The 20,129-nt window shown below is 50.8% G+C and overlaps 8 protein-coding genes across 9 annotated transcripts; 5 read left to right on the plus strand and 3 right to left on the minus strand.

The window, feature by feature from the left end:
* Positions 1-310: 310 nt before the first annotated feature.
* AAFC00_002553 (uncharacterized protein) lies at positions 311-2,733 on the plus strand (the record flags this gene model as incomplete). The annotated part of the gene is made up of 5 exons (XM_069341886.1): positions 311-442; positions 495-1,405; positions 1,496-1,560; positions 1,612-1,927; positions 1,977-2,733. The coding sequence occupies 5 exons, from the start codon at positions 311-313 to the stop codon at positions 2,731-2,733; spliced, it is 2,181 nt and encodes a 726-aa protein (XP_069198394.1).
* Positions 2,734-5,972: 3,239 nt separating this feature from the next.
* AAFC00_002554 (uncharacterized protein) lies at positions 5,973-8,105 on the minus strand (the record flags this gene model as incomplete). The annotated part of the gene is made up of 6 exons (XM_069341887.1): positions 5,973-6,001; positions 6,121-6,202; positions 6,304-6,797; positions 6,892-7,051; positions 7,111-7,513; positions 7,588-8,105. The coding sequence occupies 6 exons, from the start codon at positions 8,103-8,105 to the stop codon at positions 5,973-5,975; spliced, it is 1,686 nt and encodes a 561-aa protein (XP_069198395.1).
* Positions 8,106-8,508: 403 nt separating this feature from the next.
* AAFC00_002555 (uncharacterized protein) lies at positions 8,509-9,815 on the minus strand (the record flags this gene model as incomplete). Of its 2 annotated transcripts, XM_069341889.1 has the most annotated exons (2): positions 8,509-8,727; positions 8,775-9,815. In XM_069341889.1, the coding sequence occupies 2 exons, from the start codon at positions 9,813-9,815 to the stop codon at positions 8,509-8,511; spliced, it is 1,260 nt and encodes a 419-aa protein (XP_069198396.1). The 2 variants fall into 2 exon arrangements, with proteins under 2 accessions (XP_069198396.1, XP_069198397.1); XM_069347733.1 differs by lacking the exon at positions 8,509-8,727 and having other exon boundaries at positions 8,739-9,815.
* A 481-nt stretch (positions 9,816-10,296) lies between these two features.
* AAFC00_002556 (uncharacterized protein) lies at positions 10,297-11,513 on the minus strand (the record flags this gene model as incomplete). Its single annotated transcript, XM_069341890.1, has 4 exons — positions 10,297-10,366; positions 10,421-10,683; positions 10,757-11,319; positions 11,381-11,513. 4 exons carry the CDS (start codon positions 11,511-11,513, stop codon positions 10,297-10,299), a joined length of 1,029 nt encoding a protein of 342 aa, XP_069198398.1.
* Positions 11,514-11,963: 450 nt separating this feature from the next.
* Positions 11,964-12,468, plus strand: AAFC00_002557 (mitochondrial 54S ribosomal protein bL32m; the record flags this gene model as incomplete). The annotated part of the gene is made up of 2 exons (XM_069341891.1): positions 11,964-12,312; positions 12,365-12,468. 2 exons carry the CDS (start codon positions 11,964-11,966, stop codon positions 12,466-12,468), a joined length of 453 nt encoding a protein of 150 aa, XP_069198399.1.
* Positions 12,469-12,885: 417 nt separating this feature from the next.
* Positions 12,886-14,117, plus strand: AAFC00_002558 (uncharacterized protein; the record flags this gene model as incomplete). The annotated part of the gene is made up of 5 exons (XM_069341892.1): positions 12,886-12,888; positions 12,956-13,277; positions 13,356-13,543; positions 13,593-13,873; positions 13,928-14,117. 5 exons carry the CDS (start codon positions 12,886-12,888, stop codon positions 14,115-14,117), a joined length of 984 nt encoding a protein of 327 aa, XP_069198400.1.
* Positions 14,118-15,174: 1,057 nt separating this feature from the next.
* Positions 15,175-17,146, plus strand: AAFC00_002559 (uncharacterized protein; the record flags this gene model as incomplete). Its single annotated transcript, XM_069341893.1, has 3 exons — positions 15,175-15,356; positions 15,424-15,784; positions 15,839-17,146. 3 exons carry the CDS (start codon positions 15,175-15,177, stop codon positions 17,144-17,146), a joined length of 1,851 nt encoding a protein of 616 aa, XP_069198401.1.
* A 1,427-nt stretch (positions 17,147-18,573) lies between these two features.
* AAFC00_002560 (uncharacterized protein) lies at positions 18,574-19,780 on the plus strand (the record flags this gene model as incomplete). Its single annotated transcript, XM_069341894.1, has 3 exons — positions 18,574-18,837; positions 18,901-19,361; positions 19,417-19,780. The coding sequence occupies 3 exons, from the start codon at positions 18,574-18,576 to the stop codon at positions 19,778-19,780; spliced, it is 1,089 nt and encodes a 362-aa protein (XP_069198402.1).
* Positions 19,781-20,129: the final 349 nt, after the last annotated feature.

Genomic DNA, 20,129 nt, shown 5'->3' on the forward strand with positions numbered 1-20,129 from the left:
GGACAATTGTTCGCCGCTCTGTCTGACAAACGTCTATTTTGCCATGGTCGAGTACCTTACCGAGACTTCTCGTCTCTTCACATTCCCTGAGTCCTCCAATGTGATAGCGTCTTCATAATAATATATTGACTATCCCATTCTTCGACACAATCGTTCTTTTTTCTTGAGGCTCATTTCATTCTGTGATCATTTTCTTTGAAATTTCATCTCAAACCACTAACTTTCTTTGAATCCTTGGCCACCGGCTCGTGCTTCTCTGGTAGTGAGCTGCCCTTGCAAGTCTGGTATTTCTAGCAGAGTCGTCTTCGTGATGACCCCGCGGACACTTCTTCCCAAGGATGAACAGGGTTCGAGCGCGGGCCGCGACAGCACACCTCCAAAATCATCAAAGAGAAAAGCTGTTTCATCAGCGTGTATCCCATGCCGCAAGCGCAAGAGCAAGGCAAGAACAAGATCGAATCTTTGTATTGTTCGATTGCTGACTCTCAATCCAGTGCGATGGTGGCTTACCCTCTTGTTCAACATGTGTAGCTGTCTACCGCACAGAGTGCAGTTATGATCAGGACACTGATCACCGTCGGAAAGGCGCACTACGGAAGGACATCCACTCATTACAGGCCAAGAACAATGCTCTAGATGTTATTGTGAACTCTCTGCGATCTATGTCAGAGTCAGACGCATCGACTCTTGTGCAAAGCATCCGGCGAGGAGACCGACTCGACACGCTTGCCGATACTCTTAGTGCTGGTAATCCCGAATTGAATCTGCGTACTCTTGACACTGATCTCTCAGAACAAATCGGTACTCCGAGTAGTAGTTTCCATGGGTCGACACCCTTGCAGTCAACGAGTAGCTCGAGGAGCCCTAGTGAGCGGCACCGGACAGGGCAACAACCTCAAGAATCACAGCCAGATAGACCTGACGTCTGGTTCCGCATACCACAGGATGCCGAATTCGTGCAGCACTTGCTTGACCTATACTTCTCCTGGGTACATCCTAACAATGCTTTCTTCTCAAAAGAGCTGTTCCTAAAGGACATGTCCCACGGCCGCTCGAGATATTGTACCCCGTTATTGATCAATGCCGTACTGTCCATGGCATGCTTCTTCTCCGATCGCCCAGCTGCAGGAACAGCAGGCGATTATTTCTACAAAGAAGCAACAGAGCTCGACAGACAGACAGATGAAGCATCTCTATCGGCTGTGCAAGCAATAGCGGTCCTAGCTATGAGGGAGGCATCAGCAGGCCGGGACCATGTCAGCTATCGGCTATCCGGTAGATGTATACGCATGGCTATGGAATTGGGTCTCCACCTCAAGGATCCACCAGAGACCCAACAGGGGTTTCGCGCCACGGACACCGAGTTGCGAAAGATAACGTTCTGGGGCATCTTTAATTTGGAAATGTGAGGAGCACCCAGTCCTACTCGCCACGCCTCTCGGCCAGTTTATGTATCCATTGCTTTGCGAAAGAGCTTGCTAACGTTGTGCGACAGGTGCTGCTGTCTCTGTGTCGGCCGACCGTCAGCGTTGATGAGTAACGCCATCAGCTTGGACTTGCGTAAGCGCCTGTATGCTCCAAAGCTGACATCTTGAAGCTGACATGTCCTAGCCCAAGCCTCAGACGCAATGGACAATCTCGTCTGGCAACCTTACGTGGACGTGAACCAGCCGACAAGTCCAGTTCCACAGGTCCCCATGAAATGTCTCCTCTACATTCGCCAATTTAGCAAACTGCATCAGATCGTCAACAATGTGAATCTACATCTTTACGCTCCGAAGGAAAGGTTTACAGCCCGCAGATTGGCTGCAGCCTACAACGATTACCAAATCTGGTTCAACGAAATGCCCGAAGTATTCCATCTCCATAACACAGCGATGCCACATGTAATGAATATGCACATGTCATATTACATGTGTGTCTTGCAGTATGTTGTCGGCCCCCTTGAACACATTTGTTCCAGCTAATTGACCTAGCCTTTTCCGACCTTTCACGAAACTCGACTTGTCTGCGATAGGACTATATCCACGAGAGATATGCACCTACTGCGCTACCGAAATTTCGAATCTTATGAATGCGATGCGCGGGATGTACGGACTGCGTCGCGTCCCGCTGTCCACCACCGTCACAGTCACCTCGGCTGCTACGATTCACATGATGAATCTTCCCTCGCCAGATGCCGCGCTGAAGTTCACCCAGGCTTTGCAAGACCTGCACACAATGTCCATCAACCATCGTTACGCGGCATACTGCATCGGCATTATCGAGCGACTGTCAGAGCAGTGGGGAATAACATTGCCAGAGACTGCCAAGAACATTTCTCAGTTTCAACCTTCAGCTGATGCGCTGTACCCCAATACACCATATGTATCCGTCTTTTTCACTCAAGCTACGCTAAGTAATGATCCCTTGGACTCTCTTTCGAGTGGCGGACAAGTAAGGCATGACTCTGGAAGTGTTTACGAACCCTCCTTTGTGCAGCAGAGCTACACCATCCTCCCACAGCACGACTACAGCATACCAATTCCTGGACCAGGAGTGCAAGATATCGGTACCCGTGGTCAGAGGTACTCTTCGACGCCTTTGCAGACCACCCCAACGGTTGGCTCGCAGACTTTGTGGCCACAGTACCAACCTCAGCAGATGATGCACACTGACATGTCTACGAATGACTATCACATGATGTCTTCTACGTCTGTCTTCAGCTACAACCCGTACCATCCGCCGAATTGAATTCTGTGTTCTCCGACCAGAACACCATCCACCTGCGGAACAGACTCCTCCGTGCAGCGTCCGATCGTCTGTGCGACCTAATCTATGCTTGGCGTCTTCTTACGCAGGGAGGATCTCCAGTCTAGTCATTCTGGCTTGAGGGTCCGGGACATACACCGCACGATCATGGTAGCCGTGCATCACTGGCTTGATCTACCGGGATCTATGCAAGCCTGAATGTTAAAGCATTTTATACGTCTACTCGTACCCGTCCTTGTGTTAGATGTAGCCGAACCAGACCGTTGCACATGCAATCCTAGTAAAAGCCAACAATAATCTAATATACCAATTTTCATAGCAGATTCGTCACAGAAAGAGCGCAACGTGCCTATACCTTATAAACGACAAAGCACACGAGGCCAGCTTGCGCGCGCTAGCATCCTAGCCCAACTGGCAACTGTAGACCTCGACGTAGCGACAGAGTGTCCATGTTTGCTCGACTCGAACGGTTCTTTCGTGCGTACAGACATAACACTGCGCGCTCTAAAAACGCCTTGTGTAAATGAACATTGCCACTACTGCTGCGGAATATTGAACACTCTCCCCAGCTAATTTCCTGCCGATCGGAAGCCTCGTCACGAAGTGTCCCATAAAACACTTCCGAGGAGCCGAGACGCCGAGAACTCTTGCCGAATGCTTTCTGCTTACGACTCATGCTGGTGCGGTCGCAAGGTCGTCTTCGCAAGAACGTAATGTCGGGATGCACCACACTGACGTTACCCACGTGTCATTGCTGTTTCCTGAATCCCGATTGTTCGTCATGAGTCGAGAGAAAGTTGGTACCGCCGAACCCTCTAGAGGAAGGAGATACTCCCGGACGAAGTTGGTTCGTGTCAAACATGCGGTGTTCTCACCGCCGACCGCTAAGGCTATGATCGGATCGCACTATACTCATTATGTTCAGATGCGGAGCTTAGTGGTGTGGAAAGCCAAAGGCGAATTTGGTCTCGATCTATGTTATAACAGAGTTTACCAGTTTTCTGGTGCTCTCCACGAATACCGAAGAACCTACAAGTAAGGGATCCGTACCGATCCGGGACACTTAAGATGGACAGAGTACGAGTAGTCCCCCTGATCTTTGTACAGCATCTCCGTGGTCGTACTGGTACAGTACGATAACGATGCTTCCTTCTGTACGATTTTCTACTAAGCAATCTGCGTTACAAGTATCCTAATGCGGGAATGCTAAACGCGGAGGCAGGTCCGCCACGACGCCAAAGCTATGATTCCCATACTCGTACGCCTGCGGACCGCCAGTCATATCTTTCGAATATCATCGACGTGCTTAAATAGCTCGGCATCACTTGTAGACAAGAGATAATAGGCTAGGACGCTACCTTCACCTCTGGAGATCGGCTACGGATGATTTGTGATCATAACAGCCTGTGGTGCAGCACTGCCACCTACAACCATACATGCGACGTACACTTCGCAAAAGAAGATCGACAGCTGCCCAGGAAGAGGGGCGGACTCCGAGAACCTACCACCATGTGCTTGAAGTAGCATATGCATGCGTCTCATGGGACGCTAACATCCGTCAAATACAGTTTATTCGAAGCTTTGAGACCGAAATAAAGTTAGACTTCCGATCAACCCATCATTTATGCACTCACAAAACAGCGCGCGATGCTTAGCACTCCGCGAACATGATATACTGTGAATGAGGCACGGGAGGATAAGGTGGTGCTTATTAATCCTTCCTCCCTTTGCTTCGGCGCGGACTTTGTTTCGCAACGACCGCAGTTGACAACCAAATTACTAGTTGAGCTAGAGTAAAACCCATTCTTTTAGTAGCTGAAGGGGATTTTAGCGAGAATCACTGTCGCTAACCTAAACAGCGAGTAGGATTGTTCTACCTATTCTAGACTAACAATTACAGCAGAGGCATAGGGGTTCACAGCATCTCTTGTTCCTAAGTGTGTCGCAACGTAAGTTCATAAACGTACCGAAAACCGGTTTATGGACTCTTGTATCATTTTTGCACTTCTTACAACCTTTCCATTCTCGTTAGGTCCCTTGTCCCTAATATCTAGTGTTAGGTCACCGCCGAGGTAGAAGATGTCACACTTATCGATGGCTAGCTATGTTATTCGTATAAGACCACAGCTACTGTATTGTACATGACGAATACAAGGGAAGAACCTCATAAGTGGATTAAGTACCGGATACACTCCTCACTTCACTTATTCGCCCTCTCTACCTAATAATACCCACAAACCAGCGAGCCACCTAAACAAAGCCGCAGCACAGTAGTGGCTTCGTTTTATAAGTACAGTTCTCGGTCATTTCCGATGCTTACCCTACTTTTCCTCCAGCTAAGGCGGTGTCGTCTGCGGACCTTAGCAAAGCATAGAGAAGCATGAAAAGCGAACACGAAAGCTAGCACAAGAGACCGTGCTGTACGCGTACGTCTTTCATGTTGCTCACACAACCGCTGGCATATCCGTTCGGAACCGTGCTAGATCTGGACCTGCTGCTACGACCGAGATCAATGCGCGCCACGCAATGTGCACATAGCTGTTAAACTGCGGCGACGCATGTACAATTACTATATCCGGCAGGTAATAGCTTGCTTTCTAGGAGCGTTGACTGTACCGGACCGAGGAGGAGGAGGAGGCAGTTTAAGTCTGATGGGTACCACGATCTGGCTCTGTTCTTTCTTCGTCGCTCTCTAGAGCTAGACCGTGGTCACTCCCCTTCTTCTGCCGTTTGGTTCATCTGACATTGCCATCGCGACATGTATGGTTCGTATAGTATGTCGTGGCTCTCGGTGGTGTTGTCTGCTACGGCGAGGGTTCACATGTTAAAGGAACAGGTAGGTGGGCGCGTGCTAGCTTCTCTGCTTTGCTTGATCTGAACCATTTCACGCATTTGGGGAACATGGGCGGAAGTGCTTACTGAAAGGGGAGAAAGGACGATAAACAGCACTTGTGCAGTACATGCGTTCTTTTCCTTCATGGTCCCATGAAGCAGAGAGCATAGGATGTCCTCTCGGCAAGCTCTTTGTCACAACGTGGGAGAGAAAAAGACACATTAGTTTCTTTGATTTGTTCTTTGCATTTGTTCTTTGCATTTTCGCTTGGAGTATCTATCGAGGGTTTGTAAATTTTTGACTTTGAAGAATAACAGGAAAAAAGGAGGAAAAAAGGAAGAAGAGATCTAGATAGACGTCTCTGGATATGTGTATCGTGTCCAACTTGCTAACCGCAAGCTTGAGCTGCGGTGTCGCCTGTGCTCGAGGGGAAAAATTAGTAAGTTTCGTTGAGCTCACGTTCGGTGCTTTATGAAGAGGAAGATGATAGGGTACAGAGGTGGATTCTAATGAGATCTTTCGGGATGGAAACGCACCTTTCATCATCTTGGAGACGGAAAGTAAGACGCTAATGGCCATCACGATGCAGCCGAACGTCATACATGCATAGGCTGCGTACTATCATTGCCACGAAGAGAAGACGTCAGCCGGACCGCGCTCATAGACGACAACAAGCAAGAGGATAGATTCAAAAGAAGAAAAGCGAAAAGAAAACTCACGGTCTCCCAAGTCCGTCTCTTACTCAACTTGACGAAACAAAGCGGCGGCAGAATATACGCAAGCGCGCACGCACTGGTGGCGCCGACGAGTTCAAAGACGATGCCCAAGTCGCAGGTGATCAGACTCATCATCATGGCGGCAATGACCAGCGCCGTCGTGAAGATGATGTGCCTGTTCGGATCGAATGCCTCGTGAGGGAAATAATACTCGGTCATGACCTCTCTGCAGACGAAAGCCTCAAGGGGCAGAGTCGTGAGCATGTTGAGTCCGAAACACAGACGAGCTATGTTGACCATAATGTTGTCGGTCGGGAAATTGTTGAGCACGTTGCCTTGCGTCAGGGAGCCGAAGTTCAGGTAGCCGCTCAGGGCCATTGTCAGACAGGCGATCATGGATACGAAGGTGCTGAAGTGAGTCACTTTCGCGAAGCGGTCCATCGTCGGTTTGCGCAGAGAGCCGTAGATGAGAAGGGAGTTGTGGTGGCACACAAATGCTGCGAGAGTGGTAAGAATGCGGTTCAGGACGACCCACGGCGAAGCAGTTGTGCGAAGAGCATAGAAATAGGCATGACAGGGGGTGGAACAAACCGAAAGAAATGACGCCTATGGCTTGGAAGACGCCGTCGTTGATGAGCAAGGAGCCCTTGATGGGACCTCGCATCTCTGGAGGCACACGCGGACCTTGTGTGATGACGGTAATTAAAATGATGATCATGCTGAGCAATGCCATAGTACTAGCTTTTGCAAGCTATACGTATGATGTCAGTGAACTGGGGAAACGATTTTAGATATGTTGTATTGACCTACCTTTGATATGTCTCTATACAACGAAAGGGGATAAGAAATGCCAAGAATGAAAAGAACAATAATAGCTCGCCTGTCGGTCAGGAGCCAAAGGAAGTGTGTGTTTGCCAGCTTGGGGAAGACAGATGTCATGACGTGAGGGATCGTGTCTCCAACAATGATACAAAAGGCAACCATGCCACCGAAAGCGAAGGCCCATTGCGCAATGGAGATGGCGACGAGTCCAGATTTACCGTAGCAGTGCTCCATGGTGGCCTGGAAGGAGTTTGCGCCGCTGAGCTTGGAGTTTGTGACAATCAGTCTTATAGTCCAGTCAACGGTCACAGTCAAGGCAGCAAGCAGCACGACTCCAGTCAAGAGGCCGGCTTGCCTGAGAGCGTAGGGTTGGCCAATGATGCCTGCACCACTATGACAACATCAGCGTCTCGGCGCGCACACACGACGCAGGATGAGGGAAACGCGCAGGGTAAAGAAGCATACATGATACTGTTGGCCATATTCATAAAGGCACTTTTCATCCCACTCTTCGGTCGCGAGCTTTCCAGAAGGTCTTCGGGATTGAAGTCACTTTCGGCAACGATGATACTGGGAGCTTCGATATCCGTGAGCAGAGGAGCCCGTTGCCCGACCCTGTCTCTTCGCCCGCCATATCTGCTGCCGTGTCCGTTGCCGCCGCTCAGGTAGTCTTCCTCTTCCATCCAGATGTGATCGTCCTCGTCGTCCTCGTGGGCGGAAACGCTATGCACCGAGTCCTCGACATCGAAGCGGACTCTGTTTTGTGTACGAGGCGTGCCATCAGCTCGGGGATGCGCGAGGGACGACTGTCTTCTGGGAATATGTATCGAGGGTCTCTGTTGTCGTGTTTGCGAATGTGATTGTTGCTGTTGTTGATCGCCTATGATGTCGCTGCTGCTGCTGTTGTCCGGAGATGCTGAGCGGGAGCGAGTGAGGGCTTGCAGCTCTTCCCCTTCGTGCTGGTGTTGGTCCTCTTTAGCCATACCCTACTCATCGTTGCTCTATACCACTACTGTCGGCATGTAGGAAAACAGATTGTATTCCACGCAAAAGGCAACGTTGTATCAGGGGGGTTTGCTGCGGATACTATTGTCAGCCCTCGACCATGGAGGATGGATGCGTAAACGTACGGCTTCCGCATGCGGACTAGCGCCGTACCTTGCTTCGCGTACAGTCTTGGAGATGCTCTACTACTATTTATTTACATAGAAATGCTCCTTTCAGTATATAGTGAGATGAAATGGAACTCAGGCAAAGCCATCCTGTCAAACTCGCAAAAGATTCCTTGCCGATAGCGATTTGCTACATCACTGCGTAGCACGCCGCTGATGTTTGTAAAATAGATAGATCTGCCATTTCTGTATTGTTCTCGCCATTCCGTTAGTTCTATACGGTCGGCAGCATCTTCGAAATCCATCTCGCCATGTCAACGGCTTCCGTGCTTTCTAGTCCAGCTTCCTTGAAAAGGCCAGGCCAGTCCCTGACCGTATGCAAATGCTGTTGTTCGAATACTATTTCTCGGAGACGTTCACACTTTTCTGGCGTTATGCCCCTGATATCCAAGTCAAGCCCGGTGAACACGCCATTTTTGACGTTCATGTGCACCTGAGGTCTCGTCAGTATAAGTTCGTAGCCATCAGAGATGCACTTACAGTGGCTGGTGCTCTAGCTGATCCAGTGGCCTTGTGACCTGATGCGTACTCTGCCAAGTTGCTCGATAGCAAGAATTGTGGCGTTTGCAGATAGGTCCATTCGGGAGATGTTAATTCTGTCCATCCTTTTCTGACCTCTTCAATGTCCATCCATTCTTCACCGACTGACTCGGGGCTTATTGCTCCCCCGTACATCGCCCGGAATTCGCTTTGCACTTCATCGATGAAGTCATCGTTTTGCAGCAGAATATTGCCTACCGGACTACTCACGCTCTCTACGCCTCTGCCTGTGATGAAACCTTTCGCCGGGGAATGGAGGTAATGCGGGATGATTTGCAGATTAGGCGAGTTCAGCAGAGCAGTTCCGTGATGCAGAGCTCGGTGCTTGGTCAACTTGTACGCCGACCCTGACACTTTCAGTGCTCTTGGGTCTTCACTTTGCCATGGCGTAGAGTGAGTGTCCTCTTCCGGTCCCCAGGGTCCAGTGTGAGTGGATTGTCCTTGATCGAGAACGATATCATGTCGTTCATTGACTCTCGATCTGGAAACATCAAGATTGCGAAGAGCTCGGACAACCATTTCGGCATGCTTATCCCTGGTGAAAGGACCGGAAGGCGATATGACTGCCCAATTCACGTTCCCCTCGTCGTGGAAGACTGTGCCCCCTCCACTCCGCCTGCGCACGAGATCCACATCTCCGAGTCCAGGAGGTTCGGTCTCAGGTTTGGATTGAGCTTCAGATCCGGATCGACCGGCTTTAAGCAGGCCCAGATTCACCTCGATCCATGGGTTCTGATTGCGACCGATAATTATACTCGGCCGGTTGACATACAGGAACAGAATTGATGAGTCCGGTGAGGACTTTTGCAACAGATAGTGCTCGATGGACAAGTTGATGTACGGATCACGGGATCTCGAGATATACGATTGCACAGGTCGGGACAAGTCATGGCTCAGCCGTGGATTCGATGTAGTCCCATAGCATCTCGCACATGCTAACAAAGCATCCGCTCTCTGCCTCCAGTACCGGCGAGGAATCATGTACCTCGAGTATTGTTGTGTGAAATATTTGGGATGACTACCTTATCCTGAACAGAGATGCGGCTTTGCCTATGAGCCATGTCTTGGCAGCTGCGTTCGGTCCACTTGATGCACACATACAGTATATCTGTGGTAAGCTATAGAAAAACATCCATATAGTGTTTCGAAAATGAACACTCCTAGTATTGAATCACGTAAAGACGTATGAGGAAGGACGAAACCGTCGGAGGAAGGAAAGATCAATGACGAGGAATCTGTTGATATGGCACTCGCTACAAGCCGGTATTACATATGAATACATCTAAGACTACTTCCATACCCCATGGCAATTAAAGATGCTTTTTCGGAAAGTTAAGATGGTCGCAAGCAAAAGTGAAAAATTTGGTATCTCAAGCGGATTCAAGGACTACTCCCGTGATGCCCTGCACTCGACCCCTCCCAATCGTCCCCAAGATTGACGAACATTGTCGAGACAGCTGGTTCAGTAGCCGTTCATGTTGCCACGCTGGCTCTGTCGGCTCAATTCGCGGTCTGCGCTGGGGGAAATGGGTCTTGAGGGGTATAGTCAGTATTAAAACAGCCAAAGTGACAACAAGTTTGTTTACCTGCTGCCGCCATGACCAACAGCACTGCTCTCCTTGAGTGCAAGCAGTTGCTTGGCTCTGAAGCTCTCGTAGTGGATCTGACTGGTGGTCTCGATCAAATCTTGCAAGTGAGTGCGGGTAAGGAAGTTGCGCAGGTAGACAAATTCGCAATGGGTCTCATCTTCGCAGTTGATGACGCCCCATCTGTTCTGTCTGCCACGGACGGCTTGCCCGTTGACGTTGATGGTCTTCTCAGAACCGACAACAGCGAATGGGATCAGAGACTATGCGCAAAAGGGTCAGCACAAGTCTCGGTGCAGACTTGGTTGCAATTTGCTTTTCCCAAGACAAGCTTACCTTGATCTGCGAGTTCACTGCAGACTCCTCGGCGTCGTACTCCTCGTTGTCGTATGGGTAGAGTCTGATGCTGTGGAATGCGAACTCCTCCTTTATTCTGTCTTTGAATGCCTGTCGCTCCTCCAGGGTAAGACTATCAGCCTTTGCGATAACAGGGACGACGTTGACGGTCTCGCTCAGCTTCTTGAGAACGACAATGTCGATGGGCTTAAGAGCGTGGCCAGATGGCTGAATAAAGAACAGGCAGCAGTGGATGCGGGTGTCCTGAATGTAGCGGTCGCGTTGAGCAGTAAGCTCCTTTCGGAGGTAGGCAGAGTGCTGATCCTTGATGTACTTGACGATGGGGTCCCAGCAGCGGTCGTTGTTGACTAGGTCGCCATAACCGGGGGTGTCGACAATGTTCAAGCGCAGTCTGACGCCGTTCTCCTCAATGATGTGAGAGACTGGGTGGATCTCGGTGGTGCTGCGAATGGGTTCGGAGGGGGTGAGACGACCCTTGGAATCGATGAGGTGTGATGCGAAGATGGTGTTGATCAGGGTGGATTTGCCCAGGCCAGTCTGTCCTATCGAGGGGTCAACAAGGCGATTGTGCCAGAAATGTGATCATCAAGGGACCACGCATACCAACACAGATAACGTTGAATTGGAAGCCTCTCTTCAACAACTTCTTTTCGATCTGAGAGGTGATGCTGTCAAAACCAACGTGGCTCTTAGGAAACACCGACTGGGCGGGTTGGGCGTGGGCTGCGGTAGCCATGATGCGCTCTAACGAGAGACTGAGTATGAAAGAGGACTGAAGGAAAAAGAAAAGTGGATTGGCGTGTTAAAGACGCGAACGGAATCGAAGAGGCGCAAAGAAAAGATGGTGTGTCGGTTACAAGTGGACAGACGAGCACAGGAGTATGATACCAGCACAAGGTAATGGAAGCTGGAGAAGGTGGAAGGTGCCTGTGTCTCCTTGGGTGCATGTCAGGGTCCACCCCCGACTGCCAGGGGGAAGGAACCACTTGAACCACTTGAACCACTTGAACCACAGTCGCCAGTGCAGAGAGGAAGCCGCGTATGCACGGGCCACGCAATGAATCCAATCGGGACTTCGCAATCCATCATCTTTATCTGCTGTGGGAACAAGAGCCGGGCCTTTAGCAACACATTCCAAGTACGAAGACAACCAGCCTCTCTCCTGCCTCGAGAATCACCAGCAACAATGGTGCTCCGTGTCGCTCCATCGCCTGGCTTCCTTCAGTCTTTCCTCGCCGTCGCCGACGCTCGCCTGGCACCGTCTGCAATCCCCTCGAGATCCATCTTCCAATCACCAGTCCTCCAAAGATGGCCAGCCGCTCTCCTACCCGCTGTTGTGATTCCTATTCCATCCCTCGTCACGGATATTTGGGAGTCCATTCTGCGCGCAGTGCCGAAGAAGAAGACATCACACATGAAGAAGCGACACAGACAAATGGCCGGCAAAGCTCTCAAGGATGTCACCTCTTTGAACAAGTGTTCTGCATGTGGCAGGACTAAGAGAGCTCACGTCCTGTGCCCGTACTGCGTTGCCAGTAAGTGACGTGATGAGTTCTGGGCTTTATACAGTTACTGACACGCACCCAGGCATCAAGAGATGGTTCGGCAATGACTTCAAGCCCCGAGAGAAGGAAGTCGAGTCCAAGGGCACCAAGGATGCGGCCGGCAAGGCCGAGGGTGGTGCTCAATAGACTATTACCTTTTGTCTCTTTCACTCCTTCCCTGCGCGGGACTTGTATAGGCACGAAAAGTTGGTCAAGGAATATGGCTTTGTCTTTATCAGGGCGTTCGACGGAGCATTGCAGGTGTTGGTTTATGAAGTATACCAGAGGGACACCGTAGATTTATATGTATATTAGTAGGGTGATGGTTGCGTCTTGCCTCATTCCAGATAAGATTTGTCTACTTCATCTACGACTCGGCGTGGGATTTTTTGGAAGCCGCATGCGTAACAACGTCATCTCAAAGATGCGACTCGCACCCACCAATATTCCTAGACATACTGCGTTCACGTCATGATCTTCCATCCACCTACACTTCGCACTTCATAGTTGTTGCTAGTGCTGTGGAGTGACCGACTATAGTTGCTCAATTATTCTGACGACACAATGGTAATGCACCAGCTCTCTAGGTCAAAGTGATATACGGTGGGGCTGGGCTAATAATCTGCTCCGACAGTCGAAGCAATACCTCCAGACACATTCGGTCCCAGATGCTGCGCCGACCGACATCTTTTCCTTAGCAGCGACTTCTGGTCATCTCTTGTCCGCCTCAGGATCCTCCCATATCCAAATTCATTCAACCGCGAACACCTCACCCGACGAGGACAACCCGTACCCTCTCATCCAGACTCTAGAAGGTGCGCACAAGCTGGGCGCGCACCATGTATGCGTCAGCAGCGACGGCAAGACTGCAGCCAGCGCTGGCTTTGGCGGCGAAGTGAAAGTCTGGGGGTTAGATGAAGAACAACAGCAGTGGAGCGAGAAAGGGACCATTGTAGGTGCGACACTCTCATGTCGCATATCACGTCCCTCGTACTGGGCAGAACGAAACATTTCATGGCTGACTCTGGGAGCAGACGACATGAAGTCGGGCGAGATATGGGCTATCGCACTCAGCCAGGACGGCAGATACCTTGCCGGTACCACCTACGATGGTCGTGTCAACGTGTGGGATATGGCAACCTTGACTTCGGAGAACAAGGAGGGTGCCGCCAAAATAAGAGAGTTCGAGACGAAAGGTAGCTTTGGCATGAGCGTGGCCTTGGTGTGTACACTTTCGATGGTCAATTGCGCCAATATACTGACAGGCATAGTCCTCGGATGGAGAGTTCACAGCCTCAGGTCATGCGAACGGCGCGGTCTATTTGTTCAACAACACAACAGGCCGTCTGGCTCATTCATTACAAGGGCTGATCAAGCCTGTACGCAACGTCGCTTTCTCGCCCGCCTGCAAATTCCTTGCCGCTGGCGGCGACGCAAAAGTCATTGCGCTTTACGACGTCAAGAACGGCGAACAAGTCGCTAACTTGATCGGAAGCGGGAGCTGGATCATGAGTCTGGACTGGAGCGATAGTGGAGAGTATCTTCTCAGCGGGTGAGTCATGCCAGCAATGGCTGCTGTAACAGGAAGCACGCTGACAATTCCCAGCGCATACGACGGCAAAGCAAAGGTATGGAGCGTAGAACGTCGCGAGTGTGTCGCAACACAGACAGAATCCGACAAAACGCTCTGGACTGTCAAATGGCTACCCAAGACCGCAGCTACTCGTAACGAGACATTCGTCACCGCTGGTGCCAACAAGAGCCTCAGCTTCTACAGAGAGGCCAGTGGAGGCTGAGTGTGTCTTGTGCCAAGTTGCCTCTCAAGCAAAGGTGTAGGAGCGCTGCACGCTCGGATATCTTATTGGGGATGACACCTCGACGGTGTCGACCTCTCTCCCTCTGCCACCGAAGAGGTTGGCGAAAAGGTCATCCTCCATGACCAACGCCCAGACTGGCGTGTCGAATGTCCAGATTTCAAAAGTGAACAGACTTGAGCTGGGATAAGCAAGGTGATGAGGTACAGACCACGCTGGACCAAGCATAACAATCCTAGGCTCTGGGGGTCCTACCGAGAGAGCGGGCAGCATGTCGGTAAGTAACGAGTCATTTGCAAAACGACCTATATGTATATAGACAACAGAAACAATCCCATATCATCTTCGGTTCATTCATTTGTCGCCTTGGGCTGCTGAACATACAAGTCATTCCTTTCCACTATAGAAAGATGACCAACACTTGCATCATCACGGGATAGTCATCGCCTGTCGGGGCTGTGACTATATGCAAGGCAGGTGATAGACGTCGCCCGCAACACATGTGCGTTCTTGTGGGCCACATTCGACATTCGACACGGTGTGGTGTTCACTACAGCATACCCAAAGTCCCTGTCAGGTTTCATTGTCCGAAATCTGGGGTACATGCGGGTACGTACTGCGAGTATAAGGCATCTTGGCAATGAATGTCTCTGAGCAGGTGCTAGCGTACCTGCTCAGTAGTGAGCCTTGACCCTCTATTGTGCTCAATAAGCGTCCGACAGGTACATGGTCCACATTTGTCCTCGACCAATCTTGGACCGACCATCCCCTGGTGCCTGATTTGGAGAAGGATATTCGAGCCGGTAGAGAAGAAGTACTCCCTGCTTCACCGAACAACGTCGCTCTACACCAGTCATTCACATCCGATTTGACTACTCAATATCCGATACCATTTATCTCCTTGAAGATCCGAACGACAGATCGGCATTAGGATATATTGTTTCTCTCCGCTTCACTCTAGAGCACGAGATCTGATCTCGCGAGGACATCTCTCCTCTTTGGCACACAAATACATGTCTCGTGTTTGAAAGAACATCCAATGCCTCCCAACCAACCCCTGCCCTCCCGCAGGGGCTCCTTCCAATGGGTTGAATTGTTGACTTGCGCTGCATTGTGCCTGTCATCATGGATATCTGGTGCAGTCGCCGACAAGACCGCCGCGGACTATTATGTCTCCTCTTTACCTGGCGCGCCGTCGCCGCTGCTGAAGATGCACGCTGGGTAAGTGTTTGCACTTGGCTAGGAAATATGGTAGTGGTTACAACTAGGCTGACACATGCCACAACAGACATATCGAGGTCAGCCCAGAACACCATGGAAACCTGTTCTTCTGGCATTATCAAAACCGACATATCGCAAATCGCCAACGGACGGTCTTGTGGATCAATGGTGGGCCAGGATGTAGTTCCATGGACGGCGCAATGATGGAAGTTGGTCCTTATCGCGTTCAAGCAGACGGAAGCTTGACGTACAACAACGGATCTTGGGACGAATTCGCCAATCTTCTCTTCGTGGACAATCCTGTTGGAACCGGCTTTAGTTACGTGGATGGCGACAGCTACGTTCATGAGCTGAAGGACATGGCTGATCAGATGGTCACTTTCTTGGAGAAGTTCTTCACTATCTTCCCAGAATACACGCTGGACGATGTGAGTACACAACTTGACTTACAAGACTAGCTCCAGCGTTGACTCGTCTTCTAGTTCTACATCGCGGGAGAGTCATACGCAGGCCAGCATATCCCTTACATCGCTCAGGCCATTCTTGACAGGAACGCTGAGACAAAGGGCCAGAAGTGGAATCTGGCCGGCCTCCTCATTGGAAATGGCTGGATCTCCGGTCCGGAGCAATATCTGTCGTACCTTCAATTCGCCTACAAGGAAGGCATAATAAAGGGCGATAGTGATGCTGCAAAGCAGATCGAGGCGCAACAGGCCATATGCATAAAAGACTTGGATGCGGGCGGCAAAGACCACGTCGACACACGATCGTGCGAGAGAATACTCACCGAGATCCTACGTATCTCAGAAAAAGATGGCAACTGCAGGAACATGTACGACGTACGCTTGACAGACAGTTACCCAAGCTGCGGTATGAACTGGCCCCCAGATCTCGAATATGTCAGACCCTATCTCCGCAGATCAGACGTCACGAATGCTTTACACATCAATCCTGACAAGAAATCCGGCTGGGTGGAATGCAACGGTCAAGTGGGTCAGGCCTTCACCGCAGCGAACTCCAAACCGTCTGTCGATCTTCTTCCGGGTCTCCTGGAGAAGGTACCCATCCTACTCTTCTCGGGCGACAAGGATCTGATTTGCAACCATATCGGAACCGAGGATCTCATCGGCAACCTCAAATGGAGCGGCGGCGTAGGATTCGAGACAGCGCCAGGAACATGGGCACCGCGCCGCGACTGGACGGTCGAAGACGAGCCTGCCGGGATCTGGCAGACGGCGCGGAATCTAACCTACGTGCAGTTCTACAACTCGTCACACATGGTGCCCTTCGATTACCCCCGACGAACAAGAGACATGCTGGATAGATTCATGCAAGTGGACATTGCAAGCATCGGAGGCACACCGAGCAATAGCAAGATCGACGGCGACAAGGGACTAGAGACCAGCGTGGGCGGACACCCCAACAGCACGGCGGCCGAGGAGGCGCAAAAGGACAAACTGCAAGAAGCGACCTGGGCTGCATACTACAAGTCGGGAGAAGTCGCTCTGGTCGTCGTCAGCGTCGCCATCGCCGTCTGGGCTTTCTTTGTCTGGAGAGCGAGGAGGCGCTCGGCCAAAGGCTACATTGGCCTTTTCGGCCGCAGTGAAGAAGGTCTGAATGGGGGCATGGGCCTAGGCCTCGATAAGCTGAGGAGGAACCGTGACATCGAGGCCGCCGACTTTGACGAGGCCGAGCTGGATGATCTGGCTGCTAGTCCGCATAACCCGGAGAGGGAAAGATTCGATGTCGGCGATGACAGCGACGAGGACGACAGACGCGTCAGACACTGATAGTTGGGCGGCGTCTGGTCTCAACACTGCATTTCGATGGAGTTACCTTCTATAGTATTTTGTAGCAAATAGCATTGGAAGGAGTCACTTGGCAAATGGTAGGAGCATATCGATATCTTGAAAGGAATTGTTCTTATTTGGAAATAAATTTTCTTGATTGTTTATCAGATACCGTCGTAGGAAATGTAGCATCAATACTCCAAATTCCGGCCCAATGAAGGGTCCGGGTTCGGCAGCTCAGTGCTTGACTCTATACCTTTTCATCATCACGCAAACGATCAAGAATCCCCCAGAAAAGCCCACTTCTATCTAATGTATGTTGAAGGAACCTGGCCCGTTCGACCAAGCAAAGGCGTGGCCCTTCAATTGAGGTTTTGCCAGATCGAAGGACCACCCTAACAGATCCAAGTGAATAAAGAGATTTGAACTCCTCGCATCAAGAATGAGCCCCATTGAGTTACCCTGCTAGACAGATCAAGCCGAGGGCAAGACCGAGCAGGGCAATCGCATGTCTTTCGACCTCGACGAAAGAGTGACCGTGACACACCTTGAACCCAACTTGCTCCCAATGGCGACATTACCAAGACGAACCTGGCCCTCCTCCTACACTTGATCAAACTCTCGGCAGCAACCCACACCAGACCAATCCGGACTCATATCCTCGTCATATTGGAAAGATCTGCTGTGAGTGGGCAAGAGAAGACCAAGCGAGAGTGCAGACGGGAACAGGAGCCATGAAAGGAGGGATGGAGGTAAATGAAGGTCTTTTAGGCCGCGAAGACTGCTTCTATGGCGGCGCGTTTCCGCGTACTGGCGAAACCAGCATGTCCGGGGACTTTCTCCCAAAGCTGAGATAGAAAAAAAAGAATTTTTTTTCTGTGTGTAAGCTTTGATTGCGATCCTTTGAACGGGGAGTTGAAGGAAAAGGAAAAGGATTTGCGAACAGCTGAAGATGGAATTAAATATATTTTGCGGGATCCGCAGCTGCAGCCCGGTTGATCCTCGGTTTTGCTTTTCTTTGTGCTTCTTCTCCCGCCAGCGCTTTCTTTGAAGCTCTCGTGCACGGGCCGGACCGAGTGACGCGACTTGTAACTTCCATTCATTGCCCTTTGCTGTACTGTAGATGCCTGTTGCTGCCTTTTGAGAATCGACGAAGCTCTTATTTAGTAAAGGGAGGTTGATATAATTCACCTTCACACTCACTTGCACATCTAGTGGTAACACTCCAACCCCGGATTGATTGATTGCTTGCGCGCAATCCGTGTACAATTGTGAAGCAATGTGAGTTTCTTCCATCATAAACATCCTGATTGAAAATGCCTTTCCCACAACGTGTAGTCAAGGTGCCGAGCCGCATGAGCTCTGCACACGCTCGTGGTGGTATCGATCAGAGTGCTTACAGTGATACACAGAGCGACATCAGCGAAATGGCTGGCATTTTCGGTGCGCCCGCGGCTTCGGCAGCAGCCTCTGCGACGGCGACACAGGGAGACATCAGCAAGGATGTGGCATTGACAAGCCCCCCAGAGGACAGTGTGTCGGATCTTGCCTTTTCGCCTGCTTCTGAGCATCTTGCGGTCGCGTCATGGGACAAGAAAGTGCGCATCTATGAGATTGACGCTCAGGGAAACAGTCAAGGGAAGGCTATGTTTGACCATGAGGGTCCAGTGCTGAGTTGCGCATGGTCAAAGGTAAGACGAAACACCACGCGTTGGCTTGTACATCTGAGCTCTATACTCACTATCTCCTTCCAGGACGGAACCAAGGTTTTTGGTGCGGGTGGAGACAAGGCTGCGCGCATGCTTGATCTCGGTGCTGGAGGAACCACTGCTCAGCAGGTCGCTGCCCACGACCAACCCATCAAATGCGTTGAATCTGTCGAGATCCAAGGCCAGCCCATGCTTGTCACTGGCTCATGGGACAAGACTGTCAAGTACTGGGACTTGCGACAACAACAACCTGCCGCTACCATCAACTGTCAAGACCGCGTCTACACCATGTCTGTCAAGAACAACTTGCTGGTCATCGGTACCGCAGAGAGATGGCTCAACATCGTCAATCTCGCCTCGGCACCGGACAAGTTCTACAAATCGATGCAATCGCCGCTCAAATGGCAGACACGAGTCGTATCCTGCTTCGCTGATGCTTCGGGTTTCGCTGTGGGCAGTATCGAAGGCAGATGTGCGATTCAATATGTAGAGGACAAGGACTCTGGGTAAGCTCCGTACATTTCTTACTTTGCCGGTTTTTACTGATCACATGTCTCACAGATCCAACTTCTCTTTCAAATGCCACCGCCAGAACGTCCCTAACCAACGCGACGTCGCGAACGTCTATGCGGTCAACGCGATCTCCTTCCATCCCCAACACGGCACATTCAGCACAGCCGGTAGTGACGGCACTTTCCATTTCTGGGACAAGGACGCCAAACACAGACTGAAGGGTTATCCCGAGGTTGGCGGCACTATTTCCGCCACCAACTTCAACCGCACTGGAAGCATCTTTGCTTATGCTGTCAGCTACGATTGGAGCAAAGGCTACGCGCACAACAACCCGCAATACCCCAACAAGATCATGCTTCACCCGGTCCAGCCAGACGAGTGCAAGCCCAGACCAAACAGCAAAAAGCGATAGTCGATCCAGTCCGAATCCCTTGTCGCTAGTTCAGACGGAACGAGGGGTTTCTTCTGCACCATCGGAGAAAAATGGAGACGGGAAAGGGGGACCATTGGTAGGCAAAATAATGGGTTTTCCAAGAAACAATCATCAAAGCATGAGAAAGCGAGGCGCTCGGCGTTTTTTGGGAGCGGGGAAAGAAGGATCCAAGGAAATTATGCTATTATTGACGGTGGCCATTTCTGGGATGCTGCAGCATAGTTTAGGGGCTTTTGCAGTCAGGACATGAGAAACTCGGCCAATTTTGTTAGTTGTCACTTGAGTCAAGACGGGCATATACATATCTTGGCCATGAAATGATACAAAC

Source organism: Neodothiora populina (genome assembly GCF_041146345.1).
Source record: "Neodothiora populina strain CPC 39397 chromosome Unknown canker_contig_15, whole genome shotgun sequence".
NCBI lineage: Eukaryota > Fungi > Ascomycota > Dothideomycetes > Dothideales > Dothioraceae > Neodothiora > Neodothiora populina.